The sequence below is a fragment of the Poromitra crassiceps genome (genome assembly GCF_964638095.1).
Source record: "Poromitra crassiceps genome assembly, chromosome: 23".
NCBI classification, from domain to species: domain Eukaryota; kingdom Metazoa; phylum Chordata; class Actinopteri; order Beryciformes; family Melamphaidae; genus Poromitra; species Poromitra crassiceps.
Window position 1 is genome coordinate 8471247 of NC_139639.1, and position 20545 is coordinate 8491791.

At 43.3% G+C, this 20545-nt stretch overlaps 1 protein-coding gene across 1 annotated transcript in view; it reads right to left on the reverse strand.

The window, feature by feature from the left end:
- The window catches only part of LOC310797145 (uncharacterized protein), an 89229-nt gene that overhangs the window by 4622 nt on the left and 64062 nt on the right, over window positions 1-20545 (reverse strand). The window contains exon 14 of the mRNA XM_083659455.1: window positions 12098-12268. Within this exon, the coding sequence (XP_083515581.1) occupies window positions 12098-12268 (171 nt within the window). The remainder of the gene's footprint in view (window positions 1-12097; window positions 12269-20545) is intronic.

Sequence of the window (20545 nt, forward strand, 5' to 3'; positions counted from 1 at the left end):
TCTTCATAGACTGGCATGACTAGCATGTCTGGGAACGCCCACAAAATGTTTTAACGGCTGGCGCGCGAGTGGGGTAAAACCGCCGATATATCTCAATGGGCAGACTCACCAAAAGACGGTGCTGCGGCTCTAAACTACATGTTTGGGGGTTCTAGAGCAGAACACAAGACGTCTGCTCAGATGTGCATTTACTGCGGTGGTTAAATCCCCGATCATGTCTGCCTGGGCTGGGCTAAATTGATTCTAACTTTGCTGAATGGATAGAACGGGGGAATTTACCCCACCCTGACCCCGCCCCCAGGCTAACCCAGTGTCTATTGTGGGCGTTCCTAGAGCCTGTATGGGCGTTACCAGACATGCGGACTGTCTCTATAGAAGAAGGTGGGCATGTTGCCTGTTGAGTTTAGGATTGAACAGGTAAGGATTAATGCACGACGAGGTGTCCATTATCAGAAATTATTGGACGATGTGGAGGCGTGAACCATCCGAGGCGAAGCCTCCGCGAAGTCTACTCCGAACGCTGCGCGAGTAGACTGAAAACCATCTGAAGCTTTCTATGTCCAGGTATGTTTTGTACAAGGACGTCTCTCAGTGTGTTGCTGTTAACTGCCCATTTTGTTGTTTTCTTTTTGTTGATCTCGTCTTTTTCCTCTTCCACTTGATTTGTATCAGTGATAGAGGCACGAGCGCCTGACTGGCTTGCTGCAAAGTTGTAAACAGAGCTGGTTTGACAGTTGACAGCTGAGAGCCCGGCTTCTAGAGGTGCTGTTAGTTCATGCTGTTACATTACATTACATTACATTACGTCATTTGGCAGACGCTTTTATTCAAAGCGACTTACAATAACACATTTTTGTCAGCAATAGAGCAATCAACTATGCAACACAGTCTGTGACTGCTACAACTTCTGAAGGAATAGTGGTAAAGTTTAGTTTAGTTATTTTTGTTTTATTTTATTTTATTTTTAAGAGAGAGAGAGATAAAGATGTTAGTTCAAGAAGGGCCCAGATGGAGCCTGAAAAGGTGTCTTCAGTCTTTTCCGACTATGTTAGCTTGACAGCGGCAACACAGGATGTTTTGGGACAGCAGATAGGATCATGATGCACCTCATGTAAAAACCACATGTTACTTGAATAAAGAGACGGCCACAGAGGAACGTTTTCCAGCTTCTTTGACTGAGGAAAAGTGGATGATCTTCTATTCCCTCAGCCATCTACGTTACATTCAGAAGGCTTTGAAACAGTTTACTGTGCGATGGTGTTTGTAAACACCCAAACACCTATTGCACTGGGCTAATACATTTTTATTTGCCATTTTCACGAAACATTTGGACTTTAAATATATGGACATGTCGAATGACATACAGGACAACAAGACATGGATCACAACATTCCTGGTCGGGGGGGGGGGGTCCAGATGGTTAGTTTTGTTGGGCGTCTGTCTCAGTGGTGACGTTGCGTCCTCTCTCTCTATTTACGGGTTGGTTCGGGTTGGTTGTCATCATAACGTTACAGCGATCTCATATCAGAGCAGAGGTCTGTACCACGAATGGAGATTAACAGAACCAGGAACCTTGATCTGGTTTGACTTAACCAGACAATCACAATTGAGCTAAACGGTACCATGAAGGTGGTTATCAGCTGGGTCTGTCAATTTGGGATTTCCCTATCCAGCTCTGAGCTCGTACACGTGAAAATGCTCGTACACAGGAGCACGTGCCCACGAAAGAGGCGTGGTTTGTAACAACTAGCCAATCTCAATGCAATATGGACAGCTCCAGCTTTTACAGCACCAGACATGCCTATTTCCCCATTCATTCAAAGCGCACATCAAAATGTATTGATTATAGCGGAGCTTAATGTATGTCAGAATCAAAATTCGTGTTTGATATTAGTCTGTTACTGAAGGACTGTCTAACGTTAACGCTTTCATTCACATCAGTCATTTGATTTCTTTGAACAGCGGTTTCTTTCTCCCTCCACAAGCCTACAGCATGCAGCTTTAAACTCCATAAAACCCGCATGTCATTTTGTGAGTGGAAGTAATGTGTAATCTCACTCTAAATTTACAAAATCCGTACGCCTATATAGATCATAGATTTAGAAACGTAGGTTCAATGAATAATGATCTCTTATCACTCATGATGTGTTTGGTCGCATTGATGGAATATAATACCAACTAGAACGACCGCAACGCAGACTTATGCCTCCGCCATTAGTTCATTCTACAGTCCAAATCGCCATTTGAGGCAAATTGGAAGAAATTCCATCAAGGCGCTCGTGAGATTACACGAGCGTTACAGAGCTTGAAAATTGGGTGTGTGAGGTCACAGTGACCTTGAACTTTGAACACCAAAATGTCCTTGAGTCCAAGTGGACGTTTGAGGCAAATTCGAAGAAATTCCATCAAGACATTCCTGATATATCGCGTTAACAAGCTTGAAAATGGCATTCGAGAGGTCACAGTGACCTTGACCTTTGACCTTTGATAACCAAAATGGAATCAGTTCACCCTTGTGTCCAAGTCGATGTTTAAGCCAAATCAGAAGAAATTCTATCAAGGCATTCCTGAGATATCGCGTTAACAAGCTTGAAAATGGCGTTCGAGAGGTCACAGTGACCTTGACCTTTGACCTTTGACCACCAAAATCTAATCAGTTCATCCTTGAGTCCAAGTCGATGTTTGAGGCAAATTTGATTAAATTCCGTCAAGGCATTCCTGAGATATCGCGTTAACAAGCTTGAAAATGGCGTTTGAGAGGTCACAGTGACCTTGACCTTTGACCACCAAAATCTAATCAGTTCATCCTTGAGTCCAAGTCGATGTTTGAGGCAAATTTGATTAAATTCCGCCAAGGCATTCCTGAGATATCGCGTTAGCAAGCTTGAAAATGGTGTTCGAGAGGTCACAGTGACCTTGACCTTTGACCTTTGACCACCAACATCTAATCAGTTCATCCTTGAGTCCAAGTCGATGTTTGAGGCAAATTTGATGAAATTCCGTCTAGGCATTCCTGAGATATCGCGTTAACAAGCTTGAAAATGGTGTTTGAGAGGTCACAGTGACTTTGACCTTTGACCACCAAAATCTAATCAGATAATCCTTGAGTCAAAGTCGATGTTTGAGGCAAATTTGATGAAATTCCGTGAAGGCATTCCTGAGATATCGCGTTAACAAGCTTGAAAATGGCGTTCGAGAGGTCACAGTGACCTTGACCTTTGACCTTTGACCACCAAAATCCAATCAGATCATCCTTGAGTCTAAGTGGATGTTTGAGGCAAATTTGATGAAGTTCCGTCAAGGCGTTCCTCAGATATCGTGTTAACAAACCTCGCACGGACGGATGTACGGACGTATGTACGGACGGACGGACAACCCGGATCCATAATGCCTCCGGGCGGGTGTAACCGATGTGTTAATTAGTTTATATTTCACCAATAATCCTTTTTCATTTTTGTCACTGTTTTGTTGTTTTTCATATGTACACCGTTTCTATACTATTTATTTTGGGGACTTTTAGTTTGTTAACTGTGATTTTGTTATGTGACCCTTGACACTTTGGCATGTCACTTCCTGTTCTGTTCCGGTCTCGCAGGCTTTTCCTCAGACGGCTATAAGCCTTGCTGAGGAGAGGTAAGGTTTTCCAAGTGCTCCCGCGATTAGCATGCTAAAATGCAGTAGGAACATAAGACAGGGACACAAGCTTTCTTGTTCAAGTCGTTAATGCTGTTGTTTATTATCACAGAGTTTATTTCACTGTGTGGACGTATGTTTTATTGTGTACAGCTCTGAAGTAATGTGCTAGTTAACGATCTTAGCTAGGTTTGACTCAAAGCACATCTATGGTTTCTCATGCGGTTCGCTGCTGTCCCCTTTCTCCTTAACTCATTGAGTGCCAGCCACTTTTGGAGAACGGACGCTCCCAGTGCCAGAGTTTCAGAGCGTTTTCAGTGATTTCTCGAGGCCCACAGAATATTGTGTGATATTACTATGTAAACACTGAACATGCACAAAGAACGATGAGACTCTATTCTATCATCTGCAAAAAAAAGTTTATTGATCCCATTTTCCGTTCTTTAGTTATGAGCCGGAGAAGATAGCTTGATTCATCCAAAAACAGCAATTTTTTTCTAGAAGCTGAGATAATTGGCCTTTTGTGAAATTAAACATTTCAAGCACATCACTGACTCTGAAGCTAATCTTTTCTAATGTAGTCACACCTCAAAAATAATTTCCTTCAATAAAACAGTTTAGGCCAGGGAATTTTGTTTGGCAGAATAATATTTTTAGCTACAACCAGCAGCGCTGGCCCCTGCGTGCGCTGCTGGTTGCAGCTTCTTGCTGGTCTTGATTTGCTGCTGGTGGGCATCGGATATTCTGGCTTGCGTTTGTCAATCCTGTCCTGCTGCCTGGGTCTGTCTGGGTGTTGCGTGCTGCTCTGCGTGCCCCCCCCCCCCCCCCGCCCCGCCTCGCCTCAACTGCACACTCCTCCTCCTGTCTGTGGTGGCTCTCTGCTGAGTTTGCTATGTGCACAGTGAAGGGTGCGCAACATCCAGTTTTTTTACAGCGTTCCGCGTGTGTTTGTCACCGGCAACGATGCTTCCAGTTGAGAATAATAACAACTCCACGGTGTGGATGTGCGGATGTGCTGTCGCAACCGACACGGAGCGGCTCAATTGTGGGAGCAGATTGGCTGCTGCAGGCACAGCTGCAGTAACGTGCTTCAGCATATCGATGCATACGGATGCGATGCGATTTCCGTTTCCATAACGACTTCTTCTTTGTTTTTTCCTTGCCTTTCTGTTATGTGGAGAGCACTGTCGCCACCTAAGGGTTCTGTAAAATAGGTTATAGACCTCCAATAGCTACAATAGTTGTACCAGAGATGTATCAGGGATTGATCCACGTCCCACCGTCAAAAAACGCAATTGACGACAATCGTCGTCTTTGGCACTCTACGTCAGTATTTGAATTGACGACAGCTGTCGTCATTGGCATTCAATGAGTTAAAGGTGTCTGAATGAGAGCCAGGTCGAGTTGCTGTACTCATAGTAATCTGTTTGCACACAGGTATGTGAGCTCCCCATGTCATTTTGTGTTGTTCATTTCGATTTTATTTTCATTTACTTGGTGTATATTTGTTTATTCATGTTCCTGTTCACAGTTTAAGTTACTTATAACTTGGGTGGGGGGAAAACATTCTATTGTAAATTGTAACTATACGATCACTGTCATAATGTATGTTGTTTTATTGTTTTATTTGAAGACTAGCTTTACTGACACATGTGTCATTGAGACGGCTATAAGCCTTGCTGAGGAGAGGTGTGTCTGAATGAGAGCCAGGTCGAGTTGCTGCTGTACTCATAGTCATCTGTTTGCACACAGAATAAACCCCTTTCCGGCTGGCAAGAAAGCAGTTGTCCGTCTCCATCATTCTTCACGTTACCCAAGACACAACGCAGAGCTTGTAGCAGCCAGAGTGTCAGGCCAGACCGGCTACACGGGCATAGATTTCATTGATAAAAATAGCCTATTTTGTGGTCACATATTGGCAGCAGAGTGGCATATTTCATACAGGACTAATGCTGGAAAGAATATGAAGATTTTTAATAACATCATACAGGCCAAAAGCAACACATTGCAGCTGCAAAATTCAGGAGTAGCCTAGGTATGAATTGCATCTGTGTAGGCTATCGCATTAAATTGTTTAGATCGATGTAGTAGGCTATTCTGGCATGTATGACAATGTCCAACCCAACGTCAGCCTCAGCTCCGTTGCACACACTAGTGCACTTAGTGCGCTTTAGGGCTGAAATGATTCCTCGAGTTACTCGAATAAGGTTCAAGGTTCAAGGTTTCTTTATTAGTACCCGAGGGTAAAATAGTTATGCAGACGGGAAGTTCAGCTGTCCAGAAGATAAAAACAAAACATACGAAATCACAAGACATCAAACAAGCATCATTACAATAGAGCACATTAAAATACAGTAAGATCAAAGTGAAACCATGATAAAGTGCTTTGTGACAAGACACTAGAGTGCTAAAAGACTAAAGTGCTTCTGCACACGCTTGTGCGCGCACACTCGTGCACGCACACACACACACATACATGTAGCTACTCATGAGAATAATTCGATTATAAAATATGATCGAGGCTAAATATATTCGCCTCGACATGGCATTTAGACCATAGACTGTAGGCTCTATCGTCCCACTGGCCTTAAATTAGCACTTAGCATCAGGCGCAGCCCATATTAGTGGGCGTGGACCGGCGCAGTCATATTTTCGTAGCGGCGCTACACGCGGTGTTAAGCATTATAACCACGCCTTTTAAGCGTAAAATTATTCACAATGTGCTTATTGGAGAAGTGCATTAAACGAATCACAATGTCCCTTTCATGTTCCATTCCACGGAGTGATCCAATCCGGTCAGAAAAGCCGACCAAAGCGCTCTGAGCTCCCCCCTCCCTCTTTCATCCCTGTCTGTCTCCATATATATTATTCCATATTATTATGCTTCTCAAACCAATCTCACTGCAGTTTAAATACAGCAAGCATGTAAATACGCTACACTATAGCAAGATCAAAGTGAAAAGAATGTTCTAAACGCATCATATAGCCTATCCCTGGATGTCATGATGAGATTAGATTGGTGAAAGTTTGGGCAGAATGATATTGTTTTCTCTCGCTACCTTTTCTTCTCCCCCGCTGCACAGGTAGGATGATGCAACAGCCTCTGAATGACAGGGGCTCAAAACTACAGTATAACAACTTTTTTTTCATCTGTCATTATGCCTGTCTGACGCGCGAGAGAGAGGGAGTCAGAGAGAGAGAGGGGGAGAGAGAGTGAGATGGCAGAGAGCTGCGCGCAATTACGCACAGTAATATAACCGGCGCACTGAATAAGGCCTGGTTTTGAAAAGCACTAAGCGCTAAATTAACGCCAGGGGGTAAGATAGCGTTAGGCCGGTATTTAAGGCCAAAATGCCCATTCTGGCCTATTCTGGCACTGCGCCACGCCTCTTCGGCGTAAAGCGCATTTCGGGGCCTAAAAACATTTTGCTATCTTCCCGAGGCAGGCGCAAAGCGTGTTTTTTTGCGTTTAACGCCAGTTTAGTGCCTAAGGCCAGTGGGAAGATAGAGCCCTGTATATTTAGACTGTGTTTCACACGGACGCTTATTAGTGTGGCACAACACGCTTCCGTTGTGGAAGGCGAGGCTGCAAACAACTGCAAAGTGGAGAAAGAAAGATAAAATAGTGAGAATCTTGGGATCTTTTTAAGTTGAAAAAGAAGGAAAACTCTGTGGAGTGTGTCTATTGACGAGCATACATGCCTACCAGAGCCGTCGGAGCGGACCCGGGACCCAAGACAAGGTAACTAGTTAACATTACGTGAATCAATTATGATTGCTAATCAAGATTAAGGCTAGTTGTAATGCTGGCTAGTTGATCAATATACAGCTAGTTGCTGCATTCACGCAGCGCTTTTTGATGTGGCTTTGTATGATAGAAAGCACAACCTCACATGACGTTAGCGGCTAATGTTAGCTCAACATCATCAGCTGGTTATCAGTCCTGCCTGTGCAACAAGCAAGGCTAGGCATGATTATTTCCAATAACGTTAGATGACACGGTATAATCCACACACACACACACACACACACACACACACACACACACACACACACACACACACACAAAGAGTGATGCATTAAGAAATAGATGAGGAAAGTAAAATAATAGTTGGTGTTATAGCCATTCATTTTAGCTTGATTGCAGTGAGAATAGTCAGCCGGTCTAGGGTATATAAATGTACATTAGCCAGTTGTATATGAACTTACACTATCATTTTAGGCCTAAAAATAAGTATCAATAATAATAATAATTTGATTTATTTTTCAGTAAATCACAGCGTCGTATGGACAGACAGCCTGGCTACAGAGGTGTATCTGGGGGATACGTGTGACTTTCTTGGGGAGGAACAGAAATTGAGTCCCATAGCAGGACAACCATACCACATGATTATTGTATACAGTTGTATGCACTTTAAGAAATACAATTTATGATTTTTCTAAAAAGGAAACCAATGTAGTTGTTCATTTTAAGAGACATGTCTTATTTCACCTTGTATAATTACTGGTGCTCTTTAATAACGCAAAAATAGTTCTTATCCGATTACTTGATTAATCGATGGATTCATCGGTAGAATACTCGATTACTAAAATAATCGATAGCTGCAGCCCTAGTGCGATTTGGAGACGTTTATGTCCCCTTTTTACGCTGGTGATTTAGTGATAGGCTATTTTCTCCACGCACCATTCAGTTGCAATCGGTGGGGTCAAACGTAACTACTTGGGAACAAATAAAAATGAATAAATATATTCTAATAAATATAATAATAAATAAATAATAAATAAAACATATTCCAAAGTGGTAAGTAGGCTTAATTTAATTATGTACAACAAGTGCAAGCCTTCAGTCCTCGATTAATTCAACAGGATATGTTAATGGTTTTTTCTTTTGTGATTTTCATTTGACTGCAATTCATTTTTCATATGGGGATCCTATATGAATGGTGACATGCTGTTTCCAGAGAGCTGATTGGTAAGAAGGTGGGTCTTTCATGGGTTTTGATCTTATCCTCTGAACTTAACCTGCTACAAAGCAGGTTAGCTCTGAAGCATAAGTTACCATGGTGATCTATCTTGGTAAGAAGTGAACTAGCGTCGTAGCACGGCAAACCCAGGGGTAAACCCGTTACCTCGCTAAGCCACTAATCTTGCTTTGTGGTATAGGCCTCAGATCATCCAAACTCAGCACATATTTTCAACAGGCTGACATCAGGCTAAAAGCCCCGCATGCATCGCCTATTGTTTCCAATGCATCGATTTCCCCCCCAGTTCCAGGCACCCTGCCGCTGACTTTCTCCTCCTCCATATAGTTGGTTTGATCACTGCAGTGTTTCTAACAGGCTCACAGCACACACTGTTGGCTTTCTGACTTGGTTTGTGGTTATTTTGATTCATCAAAACATTCAAAAGCCTTAGTACCAACACTTGACTAGCCTGTATTCCACTACTGTACTGTACTGTACAGTACTGTACTGTACTGTACTGTACTGTACTGTACAGCCATCCCCGTAACGTCATGCACTGACGCAAATAAAGATGGTAGTGCACTAGGCTACAAATATAGCACAAAGGCTTTTTTTTTAAGAATTCTTTTCAACAATGGCTTACTTTTATGATGTTATTTTTTATTGTAGTACATCTTTCTAATGTAATACGCAAAGATCTGTGTAGGTCTCTATTTTCATTGTTTTAGGTCCTCTTTAACTCATTGAGTGCCAATGACGACTTTAGTCGTCAATTCAAATAGTGACGTAGAGTGCCAAAGACGACTAAAGTCGTCAATTGCGTTTTTTGACGGGGGGATGTCGATCTAAGCCTCTTACATCGCCTCTTACAATATGGGAGCTATTGAATGTGTCTAACCTATTTTACAGAACCCTTAGGTGGCGACAGTGCTCTCCAGATAACAGAAAGGCAAGGAAAAAACAAAGAAGAAGTCGTTGGGGAAACGGAAATCGCATCGCATCCGTATGCATCGATATGCATGAAGCAATACGTTACTGTAGCTGTGCCTGCAGCAGCCAATCTGCTCCCACAATTGAGCCGCTCCGTGTCCGTTGCGACAGCACATCCGCATGATCAGCCGTGGAGTTGTTATTATTCTCAACTGGAAGCATGGTTGCCGGTGACAAACACACGCGGAACGCTGTAAAAAAGCTGGATGTCGCGCACCCTTCACTGTGCACAGCAAACTCAGCAGAGAGCCACCAGAGACACTCCCATACGGAGGAGGAGTGTGCAGTTGAGGCGGGGCGGGGGGGGGGGGGGGGGGGGGGGCACGCAGAGCAGCACACAACACCCAGACAGACCCAGACAGCAGGACAGGATTGACAAACGCAAGCCAGAATATCCGATGCCCACCAGCAGCAAATCAAGACCAGCAAGAAGCTGCAACCAGCAGCGCACGCAGGGGCCAGCGCTGCTGGTTGCAGCTAAAAAATATTATTCTGCCAAACAAAATTCCCTGGCCTTCACTGTTTTATTGAAGGAAATTATTTTTGAGGTGTGACTACATTAGAAAAGATTAGCTTCAGTCAGTGATGTGTTTGAAATGTTTAATTTCACAAAAGGCTCATTATCTCAGCTTCTAGAAAAAAATTGCTGTTTTTGGTTAAATCAAGCTATCTTCTCCGGCTCATAACTAAAGAACGGAAAATGGGATCAATAAACTTTTTTTTGCAGATGATAGAATAGAGTCTCATCGTTCTTTGTGCGTGTTCAGTGTTCTCACTGAAAACGCTCTGAAACTCTGGCACTGGGAGCGTCCGTTCTCCAAAAGTGGCTGGCACTCAATGAGTTAATATTCCTCCTCTTCTCAGTGTGACAGAGAAAATGTGTGTGACTCTCAGCCTTCTAGCAGATGTTGGGCCCTATCTTGGTACAGGCAATATCCCCTATTTGCGCTTGCGCACCTGTTTGCGTGCCTTAATGATAGCAGACTGACCGCCTTGCGCAAGTGTCCAGGTGTTATGCCGAGTTTTGCATCCCCGCCCGGCAGCAGCTAAACGCTGTCCCCACCTCACTGGAGCATATTGTAATGATTTATACAGAAATGTAACTGCTTAAAAGCTTGTGATATAATTGTCTGGGTAGATGTGACCTCCCTGTTTTCTAAATTAAAACAGCCCCGAAATATGGTGCGGATGCAATTCTCGGCGGGGATGCGGAAACGTTCACTTCACCTGCCGCAAGCGCAAATTAGAGTCGTGCCAAATCATCTGCGCCCCCAAAAAGCCAGCGCAAATGAGATTTGGGCGGTCTTAAGCACCAGAATTATTCACAGGTGTGGCCAGGCAATGCCTGGGCGTTACATCAAACAAACAAATCAGATTCCCGTCTCGCAATCGATGTGTGTGCGCGAGGCATACAATATGCTGTAATTCTCTCCATGCGTAATAGAGTGGACTCACTTGTGCCAAGGACAGAGAGAGATGGAGAGAGCTTAATGATAGATTGTCTGTGGTGCCAACGACCCGCTAGTTATGGGATAGGTGAAGGTGAATAGCCTATGTCCATTGTCCAACAAGTTTTCTCAATTAATTTCCCTCTTTGCGATGTGATAAAAGTTTCTCAGTGAGTTAAAGTTGATTGCCTCACTGAATTATCTGCTAATACCCAATTTTAGCAGCAGAATCTGATGTCCTTGCGTGACAAGGCTGTGCGTAATGACATATCCAAAAGGAATTTTACTCTGCACTGCGCTGTGCGGCATGGAGATTATGGTATGTAAGAGGTGCTTTAAAGCCCTTAGCGCAAAGTGAGTGCGCACTGCTGACGATAGGATAATACCATCTATCCCCACATTTTTGCGCTGAAACGCCTGATTTGGCAAGATTCAAGATTCAAGATTTTTATTGTCACTCCATGGTACAAGTATCACGTGTGAAATTCTTGTGCTGAGGACTCCGTTTACGACATAGTACAAATGTGACAGGGCATATGAGTGCAAAAACAACAAGAGACACAACAAGCAATAAGGCAGTATAGTGATAAGTCAGAGATAGTGGCATATTCACTGCACATAGGTGCACATGTCATGTGCATACTTTAGATGTGCTTAAACATTTTAAATTCTGCGTATTTGACATACAGGTGCAAATAGCATATTCCTTATTAAACATACAATTAAACTTGGCGTTTTAAATTCGGCGTATTTGACATACAGGTGCAAATAGCATATTCCTTATTAAACATACAATTAAACATTAGACATACGTTACGATAGCAGCTACAGTACGGTACAGTACGGCTACAACACTATTTGTGTAAGTTAAGGAGTTTCGTGGCCTGCGGGAAGAAACTGTTCCTTTGTTTTTTCATTTGTGGCATGTGGCACGCCTATGTCCAGTACAATTATAAGAGGCATGCACTTGTGCACGCCCCCAATTTGCATTGTGCACGGCCTTAAACGAGCGCAAACGCTAAATTACAGCTTTTGCGAAGAAGGCCCGTTGCCTCTCCATACCTGAGAGAGGCCAGGCTCCAGTGTTGATCCTCCAGTCCAGCAGACAGGGTCACTCCTGAGGCTCCTGGATGATTGTAGCTCAGGTCCAGCTCTCTCAGATGGGAGGGGTTGGAGCTCAGAGCTGAGGCCAGAGAAGCACAGCCTTCCTCTGTGAGTAGACAACCTGAGAGCCTGCACACACACACAGGTAATTACATATAATACAATTGAATTACTTAACAGGATTTTTTTTACATGAACCATATTGTGATATACATTGGTATCGAAACTGACCCCTGTGCATATTGTGATATTGATTTAAACCGTATTGCTGAGCCACAGTATACCTGGGTTGTTCTGCTCTCTCTTCTCCCCCTTCCTCCCCCTGTTCTCGCCCTTCTCCCCCCCCCCCCACTCTCTCCTCCCCGTCTCTCCCTCTCTAAGATTGTTCAATCCTGTTCATTGATAGTGCTTAGCTAGACTTTCAGTTAGACACATTCTCTGTAAATCCCTCTGAGACATGCTTGTGAATAAGGGCTAAATAAATAAACTTTTTTCTAATACTTTTTATTGTCATCCTGTATTTTCGTACATCTTTGCCCATATTATCTTGTAGTGATGGCAAATTTTCTTTTTTGTATATATAATAGAGACATGACAGATACGTATAAACATACATACATAACATACATACAGATTAGATGACATGGGTGTGTGCTTCACCCAATGATACTTAACGCAACCTACAAATACAGATACAAAATATCTGTGAGAGGGGAAAAAATGTAATAAAATAAGAAAAGAAAAGTACAGAGCCTTACTCAAAGTAAGGTAGTGCTCCCCTTATGTGACTGTCATCATTAATATAGGGAACATCAATTCAGTAGCTTCAGGTCATTATTGTTATTATTTTATCTGGTTGCATTGAGAGAGATTACTTCACCACCTGATAGTGGTTTAACCAGTTAGACCATATATCTTCAAATAGTTTCAGATTCCCCCGAATCTTATAAGTTAAGTACTTTATCTGATATATTTGTTGAACCGTTTCTCTCCATTTGTCTATCAGAGGGCTTGTTTTTGAAGCCAGCTTCTTGTTATTTGTTTCAGAGCTGTTATGCGCAGTATCGTTAATAAATATTTGTCGTTTTTATTTTGTATTTCTTCCACCGTTCTGCCCAGCAGCACAAAGTCTGTATTCAGATGGATGGCAGTCTTTAAGATGGTGTTAATTTCCTTCTGCATATTGTTCCAAAACGGTTGTAATACTGGGCAGAACCAAAAAATGTGACCGAAATTGGCATAAGATTCACCACACTCCCTCCAGCAGTTTAGCTTGTTGTACTGGTGTTATAAAGTACCGTGATTGTATTTTCCATGCATACTCTCTCCAGTAGGGAGAGGGTGTAGTTGTGTGTACATTCAGATTAATTTCCTTCCAAATGTCCTCCGATATGTTTGTAACAAAAGTTGAATAATATTCATGGCTAAAGATGGCAGGGCAGACTGGACAGTTCTCTGGTTGGCAGAGCTGTGTGATTCAGTCACGTATCTCTGCCTCAGCCTGTCACTAGCAGGCTACAGCAGCTCGCCCAAATACAGATCCATTCACAGACAATGCTGCACAGCACACCCACCTTCCTTCTTGATGTAAAATTGAGTGAGGAACTGTTGCCCCCTCTTTTCCCTCTGCTCTCTTTCTCCTCTTTTTCTTTTTCTGCCAGCCTGACTTTGCTGCTTTGACATGTTTTGTGCAGCAGTGGGGGGGGGGGGGGGGGGGGAGAGTGTTGTGCAAGATGGATGACTACTATGGATGAACACTTATTTTTATTAGTACATTGTGAATTAAATATTATATTAATGATGATAGGTTAATCATTTCGTACTGCAAAAAATTGCGTAGTGGTAATTTCTTTAGGGACCCTGTCAGTCAAGGGCCTTCACGTTTTCCTCTCTATTACCGCACCCCTGGTTCCAGGACGAGGCATGCACCGCATCGCAGTAAATACAATATTCCTGGAATGTGAGTTTAACAAACCAGTTACATGTCCTCTGCATTCTACATCAGATGAAGACATTACTGTTTGTTTTATTTTGTATGTTACATACTTATTGGCCAAGTTATGTTAGTTTATGGGCTAGGAAGTCTGCCAGGGTACAAGGGTGTATAGGCGGCCATCTTGCCTGCAGAGTTTTCAAATCAAGTAGAATATTGTTTTGCCAGAAATCTGGGGGGTTTAATCCCGCTTTAAGTAAATCCTTAGCCAGAACTATGATGGCAGAACCAAAGTTACTTCCGTGTTTGCCTGAGGCGCATGCCGTCATCACTTGCTGGTATGTACGCATTTACTTCTAAAATGCCCGTTTCAGGTAATGTTGGATTTATTTCATTGCCTGGTGAGTACACGAGTCATAACATGTACATGTGAGTGTTTCTGCTGCTGTCTGAATGTGTATTTCTGGTGACTGAATGAGGGGTAGGCAGCTGTACCGTATACTTATAGGGTTGCCACCTTTCATTCAGAGAAATAAGGGACACCCCTCGCAGGGCCCACGGATGCCGCCGTCCGAAGGGCGGCGGCGGAAAATTTTGGCTTTTTTTTTAAACTTTTCTTTATCCTGTTAATAAATGCAATTTTCCAGATTAGTTGATCATATAACATTAACATAACATCAACGTTTATTTTCTTATCATTGTACACTATATTTATATTGATACATATATATTAAATAAATGTTTATGTATTAAACTGTAAAACTCAACATAAACCATAGACTGTAAACAAACAATAACATCATGCCTAGAGGCCAGCCAGTCCATAAGGGCGCCACGCCCCCCTCAGCAGCCAAAACCAGGAGTCAGTCCCTTGTGCTGTGATTAATTTTCCTAGTAAATAATAGTTAATTAAATCTAATCGATCAGAACATGACGTCTCATCAGGGATTCAAAAGTTATCATTACCGTATCAGCCTCAGGAGATGCTTGTGGTATGAAGAACTGTGTCACTGCAGCTTGGTTCTTCTGGGTCCTGACGTTTACGGGAATGTTGCTCTCCAGAGGCATGCTGTCTGACGTCGGCCAGGCCACCATGTGCCACAGAAAACACCCGCCGACATACTTTGCAATTGGCTTTGTATTAATTTTCAGGTCCACTCACGCTGTCCAGCCATGTGTTTGCTTGTTCCCATTCACGTCTATATTTCTGCATACGCTTTCGTTTTGCAGGACGAGGCGGAGTATAATGTTCAGATTCAGAATCAGCAGCAGCCGGTTCAGCCATCTTCTTCCCACTACATTCTGAGTAGAAGACCCGCCCCTACTCTGCTCTGATTGGCTCTGACAGTTCAGAGCCAATCAAAGAGACCAGAAGGGCAGACTGACGCTTATGCTGCGTTTATGTGCTGTCGGACTAACCATCTGAGGAACGGAGGCACCGTGTAATATTCAACCAGACGTATATAGGGCGGGTTTTCACCAGGCAATGCGGGTGGGATGAAAATACGGAACAAACTGCGTTCCGTATTGGTTCAATACGGAACGCAACATTTAATTCCCAATTACGTAACAAATACGTATTTCAAGGAACGGGTGGCAAGCCTACGTATACTACCATTGTAGTGCTAAACTCACTAGCAGGATCGAGGGGTGAAACACACTTTCTAATGGATCTACATTCAGTTTTACTATCAGGAATATGGCAAATAGGCGAATCTCTCAAAATGTTGGCGTATCCCTTTAACAGCTAATACCAGCATCAGGTTTGTGTTTTCAGTTCAGTTCTGGACTCAGTTCAACATAATCTGACAAGTCCTTTACTTCAGGTTTCACCAACAGAGGCAGTGAGGATAAAAATAAATAACTATCTCAGAGGAGAGAAAGTGGAGCTGAATGTTGGTTTTTCAGCTGGTTTCAAAGACCACAGCAGGAAAATGCGAGAACAGATATTTTCTCTGACATTAATGTTCATGCGAAACTTGCCCCTTTCGGAACTGCTAACATAGCTTACGCTACTACGCAGTCCCTTGTTAGTACACCGCCGATGTAGCCACCACAGGTCGCTCCGTCTGCTAAATTTTTCAAACTACTCGATAAAGTTTCGCAAATGAAATTTCAAATGTACTTACGGACCGAAAAGGGTTGTGTGAACCTGGGCGCATGATGTAGAAACAATAGCGCCACTAATAAACATGTTTAATCCCTCACTGAAACCCGGGTGTCATTTCTTCAAAATGAATCAGCTACAAACACTCGTCTTCTTCTGCGCTGCTGTCATGGGTGGTGCGCAAAGCAACCATAGCGCTCGCTATCACTTCCGGCCCCTGGCGGCCGGAAGTGGCACTTTTGTAGTCTTTTGTAGTTTTTTGTAAGATGCGCTCAAGCGCTCTGAAGAGTTTTGGAAGCGCAGGCAGGCTTCGTGTTCGCGATGCAAAGAACAAATTACAAAAAAAACGAAAGGATTCAACAGAAAATCGCCTGAAATCATTATCCAGTCCGGCCACAGCTAGATTCTGTTGTGATCTCATCTCAGCACTCTTTTTATCAATGGAATACATTTTCTTGATAAAAGGTGCTCAAACCAATTCACAAGGTCTATTCTAACAAATGATTTATACACTGCCCGTTCTTGTAGAAATAATCTTTTGAATATTTTTGACAAACCAGCAGTATGTAGATTGAGAACAAAATTCTTCAAATATCCAGTTCCACCCAAAACAAAAGAAATTCACTACAAAATAATGAATGACTTCTACCCTTCCAGTGAATTTTTAAGATTAAGATTTGGATTTGAGAGCAATGAGTGTATATTCTGTAAAGGTGATATTGAAACAACTGAGCATCTTTTTGTTTCATGTTCTCACACCCAACTGTTCTGGAAACAATTCATCGATTGGTTAAATGGAAAAAACACAGTAATGCCTGTTCTTGATTATAATAGTATTGTTTTTGGTGTAATCTTAGAAGACAAAAAATTGGACCTAATGATCAATGTGTTACTAATCTTAGCTAAATTCTTTATTCATAAGGCCAAATTTATCAAAACTCCACCCATCTTTACCTGCTACTTTAATGAAACCCAACTCTACATGAAGTCCCTGAAATGTATTAAATCGAATTTTACCAAAGACCTCTATTTATCTTTAACAAGTCTCTAGCCATCTTATGTTTTATTTATTTTAACACGTTCACTGCCATTGACGAGTTATCTCGGCTTACAGAATCCGACGGTTCACTGCGAAGGACGAGTTATCTCGGCTTAAATTTTTTTTTTTTTTTTTTGACGGTGGGACGTGGATCAACGCTCCCCACGTCTCCTATAAAAATATTGGAGTCAGCGAACGTGTACAACCCATTCCACGGACCCACTAAGTGGCGACAGTGCTCTCCACACTAGGAAACGCAGAGCCAAAACTGTAGGGTAACGCGCGAGGAAACCATTCTCTACTGTAAAATGGATTGGCGAAAACGCTTTCATCGCGCATTATCGCGCTGGGAGCTGGCGGTGGGGGATTCCAAAAATAGCCTGGGTGGAAAACACTTTGAAACACGCAGCATAAAGCCTAGAATCGCACAAAGCTTCATCAAAGCTCTCAAACCCAAGAAACAAGTGAGCCCTATCCACACTCGCTGCCAGGGAGGGAGGCTGCTCAAACTCGCAGCAGCAGCAGCAGCAGCAGAACACTCGCTTGTGACAAACGCTGCGGAGGAGAACGCCCACGGAGGGAGGAGTTGGAAGCAGAGGGGGGTTTCCTGCTGTTATGGAGGAAATTACTGTTCAAAACTATTGTTTAGATGTCTGACGTCTTACTGATGCCAAAAATGAATGGTTAAAGTGACTGTTCTATCGAATTTCACAAAAAGCCGTTTATCTCAGAATAAATTTCCAGACGCTGAAACCATGCTGTATTCAACTGCTAATGCTTACATAACTACTAACTCTACAAACTAACTATTTTAGACAGAGAAAGCACACATTCTATTAGTTCTTTTGAGATATTGTGTGTTCACAAAATCTTAGCAGAAAAGAATCCTCGGGTCTTGAAAGATGAGCCAGAATCCTCAAAAAAACCCTCTGGCAGAACCTACAGTAAAAAAAAAAGGCTGGCAGTGAATGTGTTAAATTGTATTTTTTTTTATTTTTTTTCGTGTTTCCCTGTCTGTCCTGTATTATGTGTGAATGTGCTGCCTTGTGTCTGTTCATGCTTGTCGAAGTTGTATACACTTGTGATGATTGCCTTACAGTTGTAAATTAACACGTTGAGTGCCATAGCCGAGATATCTCGTCTTACATAATCCAGCGGTTGAGTGCCAAAGCCGAGATATCTCGTCTTACATCTTTTTCAGTGGTTTCCACTAGGTGAGGCCCTTGGGCAATATGTGAATGTGGATCCGACCTCTCCCGCTGCCCCGGAAGTACTCTAACAAAGATTTCTATATAAGGAAGGCGGCATCCTTTGTCGGCGTGGGTTTGAAGTAGGTAAGTTGAAACAGAGAGATACAGCATTATATAGCGATTTATACATAGAGAATTTAGCAATTTAGAGTCAGATTTAGAGCGATTTTGTTAGCGTAGTTGATTTAGTTTGTTAGTTGTTAGTACAGTAGTAGTGTTTAGTATAGTCTTTATAAAGACTTTGTTTAGATAGATAGTTAGCGGTAGTTACAGTTAGTGTTCATTGTAGTTAGCTTAGCACATTTAGCGTTAGCGTCAGTTCATTTTAGTATTTAGCCTTTATTCTAGTTCAGTTTATTCTAGTTCAGTTTGATCGAGTTGGTAGCCGGTAGATTAGCCTTATTTCAGTTCAGTTTGATCTAGTCGTAGCAGTAGTTGTTTTATTTCAGTTTAGTTGGGAGCGGGTGGCGTGTTTGTGCCATGCCGGCCAAACGCAAGCGGTCTTCGGCGGCTGCACGCAAGCGATCGGCCGATCAGAGATCACTGCTTGATTTCTTTTCCGTCCGAAACGAGCTTGTGCCGGAGACCGATTCCGAGGTCTCGGATGATGAACGGGGTGAGCCTCTGCATGTCGCGGCTGCGGCTGCAGGGCTCACGACTGAGTCTGAGTCGAGTGACCTCCAGTCTTCTCCAGACGCGGAGGATTCTGAGGAGGAGTGGGCCCCGTCGAGGAGCGAAGCTCCAGAGAGCAGTGGTAAGACGATGTTTGAGATGACTTGTGTAACTTGTGGAAATGTAATTACTATGACTATACAAAAGCCAGCAGTCAGTCAATTCATTTTACTTTATTTCAGACTCTGAACAGTCTGAAGATGAGCCTGAGGCAGCCAGCTGTAGCGGTACTGGTGCTACAGCCTCTGGTGCCAGGAAAATGGGTAAGAGCACACTTCAGAATCAGGTTTATTTTCACATCACAGGTTCCAGCCAGCATTCAGTACCACACATATAAAAAACACTATTTTATGGTAATTATGTATTTCTATAATTTGCAGATTGTGGCAGTGGAGCTGGAAGTGGGAAACGGCCTGCAGGTCCAGGCTGGAGTGACGTTGACTGGGAGCCAACCCACATCCCCTTCAGAGCAGAACCGGGTCCTCATAGTGGTGGTGCTGCTGAACCAGTTGACTTCTTCCAGCTCTTCCTGGACGATGAGCTGCTCCAGGCTATTGTAGTCCAAACTAACTTGTATGCACACCAGTGCATCAGTCAGGTCAGTGAGGCTCTGCCACATTCAAGGCTTGGGAGGTGGAAGGACACTACAGTGGCAGAACTCAAGAGCTTCTTGGGACTATACTTCCTCACTGGGATCGTCCAGAAGCCTAAACTGGCCATGTACTGGACCACAAATGAACTGACTGCTACCCCCCACTTCAACAAAACCATGTCTCGCAACCGCTTTCAACTGCTAACAAGATTCCTCCATTTCAGTAACAATTTTGATGTTGATGGTGCAGACAAGTTGTTCAAGGTCCGGCCAGTTTTGAACGACCTGTTAGAAAAGTTCAGAGACATGTTCACACCGAGTCAAAACATTAGTATTGATGAGGGGATGCTCCTGTGGCGTGGGCGGTTGGCCTTCAAAGTGTACAACCCACAGAAACCCATAAAGTATGGGATAAAGTCCTACATCCTCTGTGACTCCCAGACAGGTTACTGCTACAACATGAAGCCGTACTGTGGTGAGCGGTCCACCCTAGGTGAGACGGTGGAGTTCCTCCTCGGGGACTTGGCAGGGCAGGGGTACCATTTGTACATGGACAACTACTACAACTCTGTTGGAATGTGTGCACAGCTGCTGGAGTGTCAGACACATGTCTGTGGCACTCTGAGGAAGAACAGGGGCGAGCCACCTGCTACCATGGTCACCAACCACACCGTGAAGCTGGGGGAAACGGTCATGCGCCACAATGGTGGCACCATGGTTCTGGCCTGGCGAGATAAAAGAATCGTGAAAATGGTTTCCACGCTGCACGACGACACGATGGAGACGGTGCAGGTCAGGCAGAAAGGCAGCAGA